Source organism: Populus euphratica, unplaced genomic scaffold (genome assembly GCF_000495115.2).
Source record: "Populus euphratica unplaced genomic scaffold, PopEup_1.0 scaffold5.1, whole genome shotgun sequence".
Classification (NCBI taxonomy): Eukaryota; Viridiplantae; Streptophyta; class Magnoliopsida; order Malpighiales; family Salicaceae; genus Populus; species Populus euphratica.
In genome coordinates this window covers 3799524-3805328 of record NW_011499848.1, presented here as the reverse complement: position 1 = coordinate 3805328, position 5805 = coordinate 3799524, and the positions used below count along the sequence as shown (strand labels likewise).

Here is a 5805-nt window from a genome sequence, read left to right as displayed (position 1 = left end):
CCAGGGTCTTAGACCGAAAGGCAGACCAGCTTGAAGCCCTTCAAAACTGCTGACCAAGTTATCTGGCCCTTCCCACGCATATAGAAGACAGGGAATCTAACACACATTTGGTTGAGAAAGCATATGATGCACATGGTAGAGGATGGGCTGTGAATGGAGAACTGGTGGCTGGACTTTGTCATACATCTTTTCTGAAAGATGATATTCTTGGATAATTTACCCTCTTCACATGTTCAAATATGTAACTCGTCCACAATAATTTGAACTGTTCTTGACGTTCTACTTGACAAACATCTTTTTGTAGTTTGCAAGTTTTCTCATGAAGACTCTCTCAGCTTGGTTCTGGAAAAAAGCCTGTTGAAACAACAGGCTATCTATCTGGGAGGAGCACGGTTTTCGAAAGGAAGAAAAAAACTGAATATTTTTTAAATATTATTTTTCATTTAAAATTATTGTAAATCCTCTGATTTAAAACTCAAATCAGTATTCTCAAACAAATTCCAAAGATAAAAATTGATTTAATGCTATAAATTAAATTAAATTCAATGTTCCTAAGAGCATGTAAACAAACTCACGTCGTGCTTGCTAAAATCTAGTAAAAAGTAATGAAGATAACCGAGAAATTGCCTTCATGCCTTCCGTTAGCCAGCCGGTAGCAGAACAAGAACCAGTAAAATAAAAAACACGATTCTGTCTTTGAAAATCACTGTTTTCTTGAAATGGTTTAGTACTTCATCGGTTCCATCTAAAGCGTACTTGTAATGTATCCATCGGAAATCATCGATGATTCTATAAGGCGTCTTGTGTCCCGCACACTTGTAGAATCATGTTCGCGTCGTGCTAGAATCCTCTTTTTTAAATAGACCGCTGAAATTCAGATTTCTGAACTGATTTGGCTTCATTTGCTGCTATTTCATCCTTTCCAAATCTTCGAAATTATGAAGCTACCACTTAAATCCTCGAGGAGAGCCGAGAAGAGATCGTTCTTCCGAATTGATTACCGTGATTGAGATTGTTAATCTGCTGCCGTGTGCTTTTTTTTTTCCTCGTCTTTTCAAGGCAATTGTATGAACATAATCATCACTTGTCGTCATGCGTAGCACAGAGACAGCCCATGTGCTAATCTGAGCTTGTATATATATCACACCCTGTTTTCCCTCTCAACATTTATGCAATGCTTTCTCAGCTTATGAGGTGGGGCAATAAGGAAATAAGTATCACAAACAGATTACAACCTCAAAAAACCATTTGAAACATTCTAGAAGATGAAAAATAGCTGGTCATATTAGGTTTCCGTTTCAAGGACCCTAAAAAAATATAGCTATTTTCAAAAATTCTCTCATCTTTTTCCCCCATTTCACATCCCTCCTTCTCTTTAAGGGGTGAAATGAACACCGCATTACATTATTCAAAGGACGGACCAGAAGGGTTTACCACTATATGCCTAAGAGGGTGATCAACATCACTGCCACCTGCATGCTTCACGAACTCTGCAGGGGAGTGAAAGCTGCCGTGGCATACGCACATTATCCTTACTTCCTCTCCCTTACCATACTTGTACAGAATGCCATCCACTCTTCTCCCATTAGGACCATCTCCTTTAGTAAACACACAAGGCATATCTTCCATTGCATTGTTCCCAATTTCCCTCCCTCTATTTTCTGCAGAATCAAGCCTCTTGGATAGATTCTCCGTTTCTGTTCTGGAGGCTCTGCATGTATTTTCAATTTTCTTTGTCCCGGAAGAACCCACAGCTTCTTGACTGCTTCGTTCCTGCAAGGATTGATTACTAGCAGGACTTCGTGCTTCACCGCCACTGCTTGATCCTGTGATGCACATGAGATTATGAGAAGACAAACCATTTGTTTTTTCTCCATTTTCCTCTTCCCTTTACTTGCATAGTAATTTCAAAATTAATTACAAATTTCCAAATACCAATGTATCGGTTGCAGATGGATTTAAGTTACACGATTGTTATAAGATCACAAAAAAATTGTCAGCTACATGCATGCCCGGTTAATCACTTTAAAGACCATTTGACCATATTCCATGGGGAAAAATAGAAAAAGCTTGAGGTAATCAGATAAAGAGAGAAGTGACATTAGTCAAGCAGGCGAAACCAGCAAAATGAAAAGGAGGGATCCTGGAAGGATGACGAATGACAAGAACTAGAAGGATCAGCAATCGCCTGATATAAGAAAACTCCACCTGATAGCAACTCCGGACCATCCCATCACCTCCATACCTGTTGAGCATGTAATATTCAGAAAGACCCTCCTTAACCCACCCAGAAATCATGGATTTAATTATTCACCAGTTGCTTTCTTAAAGTTGCAAAACAACAAGCTTTGACAAATACAGTTCTGAACTTAGCCATGGCTGAGAGATCAACTTTTGTTCTAGGGAAAATCCATACCATGGCACACAGAAGGCAGATATCGAACAAGTTTAAGTTAATGGAATTTTACAATTTCCACAAATTAAGAGTTGGGAAAAACTAAATTAAGGGATCGAGACTGGATGAACCTGCAAGGAGAATAGATAAAGCAAATATCCAAACTAAGTGGTGGCTAGGGATCAACCTACGAGATAGGGAAAATATATACCATCGGAAACACACAAGCACGATATCAAACAACATTAAGCCTCTGGAACTTAACACTTTCCACAAATTAAGAGTTGGGAAAAACTGAACTTAGAAATGGAAACTAGATAGACCTACAAGGAGAATAGATCAAGCAAGAAGCTTTAGCCTAATCCTGAGCTACCATCCATCCATTGTCCGCACATAAACAAGTCACTACTGGATATTTTATGATGCAAGAATGGAAGATTTTATGGAATGGGTGGGCAATCAAATAAGATGCTTGGTTTGTTAACTCATTTAAGCTAGACCTGCTGCAAGTAGCAGAATACAAGCAGGTAGGCAAAATATTCATATGTGAACGTATTAAAATAAGTACCCATACATACTGAAAAATTGACTCCATTTTATACAAGTAAATGCATTCAGATTTTCGTTTCATGTTTCCTCCTTTCCTTCTCGAGGAGGCAGTCATGACATAATAGATTTTCGTTTCATGTGCATCCCTTCTGGCTTCATTGACAGCAGAGATAAAGCAGAAAAAAGAACCTACTCCAAGTCCCTTTAAAGCAAGTAGATCCTATAGCCAACTAAGACCAAGACTAAATAGTCATAAACTGAGATTCATAGTTCTCCAAGCATGTGAACTAAAGCGACTGCATAACTTGAGTGCCCAATCAATCAAGTTCATCAAAACGAATTGCAAGCTCATGAAGTTAGTCAGCAAAGAAAATTCCCATAAACAACCACGGGCTTACAATGATTTTACCCGAATGTGATCTCCCAAGTACAATAATTACCAATGATGGAAATGATCTTGGATGTTAAGTCCCCTTCATGCAGTGTTCCACAAAATTCAACCAACTCTCAATTTGAAACTAGTTGGGGTTGGCTGCATGGATCTGCCAGCTTACACTAGCATGGAAGAATATCTATTCTATGCAAGTAAGAAGAGTATCCAGTAAGTTTGATTTCATATGCTGCAGAAACTCAGTTCAGTTCTGACAACAAAGACAGAAGCAAGAAATGCACTGCCTGTTTCGTGAGACATGCTAGTACTGCAATCTGCTTACTTCCCATGTGTGCCAACAATCAATAAGCAGGGTCTTGAGATAATATTCTACTTTGTTACACCTCCAAATTACTCAGATTTAAACAAACATGATTCCTCTCCTTCTTTGGAACTTCAAGGATTTTCTTTCCCAAAGTTTTGATGAAACCAAAGAAACTCCAACAAAAGAATCTAAAACTACTTAAACTAGTTGAGTAAGAGTTGCGCTGCTTGGAAACAAATAAACATTCAAGATTTAGCACCTTCCCCAACCTCCAAGTAACCAACCAAAACCACCCAAAACAATAGTAATGCTATCAACACAAAATAGGCACTACCCAAAATCCAATCCAAATAAAAGAGCCCGCCTATCTAACTCGACAACATCCACATGACCAATTTGGCATCCACACCATAATCCACTAGCAAAATAAAACCATTTCCAATCCAATCCAGAAAATCCGTTAAAAAACAATGAGAAAATAAATCAGACACCAAAAGGTTGGAAATTCCTAAAAAAAAAAGTACCTTGAACAGGCTTGCTCTCCATTTCTGACAACCCAGAAGAGCTCCCTCCTAGAGACTCCACAGATCCTCGTGACCCTTGTTGCTGCTGTTGACCTTCCAAATTACTACTCCTATTCACAACACCACTCTGCTTATTAGCCCACGTTGGCACCCAGTTCCCTTTATTCAATTTAACTTCCTCCAAATTCAACTCTCCTCTCAAATTCTTTTGCTTTTCACTTCGCCTTCTCTTGGCTTCCATTCTCCTTAAAGTCTGAATTTCCTTCCTCTTCCTCCACTCTTCCTCCGTTTCGGTAGGCAAAGAAGAAGTCCTCATGAGAAGAGGATAAGATACAGGTGGTGTACTTAAAGCATCATGGTCTCTCAACAATGGTATTGAACCAGCTATAGACGATGATCTCGTTAGTTTCTCTGAAGTCTTATCAACCCCAAATCTTCCACCAAGTGATAACCCAAGATTTAACTCAACCTCCTCTGCTTCTTCTCCTTCACTTGTTGCTGTTTTATATTGCTGTGCATCACTTGAAATGAGTCTTTGTACCAGATCTCTTGGATACCTGTTTATTTCCAAAGAAAGACTCTCCATTGCTCTGCTACTTCCACTACTGCTGCTTCTATTTTTATTAGCGTTTGCTTCTCCCATGATGCTGCTCTATAAAACAAGAGGGGTAAAAAACAAGTGTTTTTTTTCCCTCTTCTTTAATATAAGTTTTTTAGTGGATTGGGAGGTATTTTTGGGTTCTCTGAAACGCAACGTGAAGAAGGAGAAGAAGTTGAAGTGTTTTTTGATCTGATTTAGATACACCCATTTGTCAGGAAGGCTTAATTTAATTTTTTTTGTTTGATTTCTTAAAGAATTCTCTCCCAGTCTCAGAGTTTTCTAACAAATGCGTTGCCATTAATTAAAACCCAACTTGCATGCACTCATCAACAAGACCAAAACAAAAAAATGTTAGAAAGAAAATACTAAAATGTTACTGTCTTTTTTTCTTTTTTTATAATAATATAGTACTGAATAAAGTCTAAAAAACCAAAGAAGGAAAACAGAATCAAAGGATTTAACGAAACTGAAATCAACAAGGAGAAACAGGAGGAGGAGGCAGGGTGAGGAGGGAGATGGGGTGTTTTGCTTGGATTAGGAGGTGTTTTGTACAGTAATAAAAGGTTGGTTGTTAAAGTTTTTTTTAATTTGAAATTATATTAAAATAATATTTTTATTATTTAAAAAAATAATATCAGTAAATTAAAATAATTTAAAACACCTGAAATAATTAATTTAAAATCAAAAATAAAAATTTTTTAAAAAAATATGATTGGACAGTGTTTCTAAACACTCTTTTGAAGAGAAAAGAAAGAGAAATTAATTAATTAAAAATATATTTATTGAGGGACGGAAATGCCCTCCACGTTAAGAGAGGTATAGAAGGAAGATAGGAGCGAGCCAAGTGGCGATCACGAGAGGAGAAGAGTGACACGTGGGTATGATTGACACAAACCTTTTTCTTTTTTATACTAAATTTGTGTTGTTAATTAATTGGTTTTGTCTTCTTGAAGTTTGTGTTGAACGGACCTAAAAAAACAAGTTGCCTTTCAGAGGACACGTTTCGAGATGTAAGGGAAGCAGGAAAGAGTGGCACAGGGT

At 37.6% G+C, this 5805-nt stretch overlaps 1 protein-coding gene across 1 annotated transcript; it reads right to left on the bottom strand.

The window, feature by feature from the left end:
* Window positions 1-1195: 1195 nt before the first annotated feature.
* LOC105116285 (ninja-family protein AFP2-like) lies at window positions 1196-5310 on the bottom strand. The gene is made up of 2 exons (XM_011013567.1): window positions 4164-5310; window positions 1196-1826 (listed from the first exon to the last, which is right to left on the bottom strand). Exons 1-2 carry the CDS (start codon window positions 4804-4806, stop codon window positions 1405-1407), a joined length of 1065 nt encoding a protein of 354 aa, XP_011011869.1. The 5' UTR covers window positions 4807-5310; the 3' UTR covers window positions 1196-1404.
* Window positions 5311-5805: the final 495 nt, after the last annotated feature.

What these genes read in the sequence shown, in the direction of transcription:
- LOC105116285 (XM_011013567.1), bottom strand. Translation starts at nt 4,806, where the DNA reads ATGGGAGAAGCAAACGCTAATAAAAATAGAAGCAGCAGTAGTGGAAGT. An exon ending in GGAGAGCAAGCCTGTTCAAG is followed by an intron (nt 1,827 to 4,163) that starts GTACTTTTTTTT and finishes TGTGCATCACAG; the next exon opens with GATCAAGCAGTGGCGGTGAA.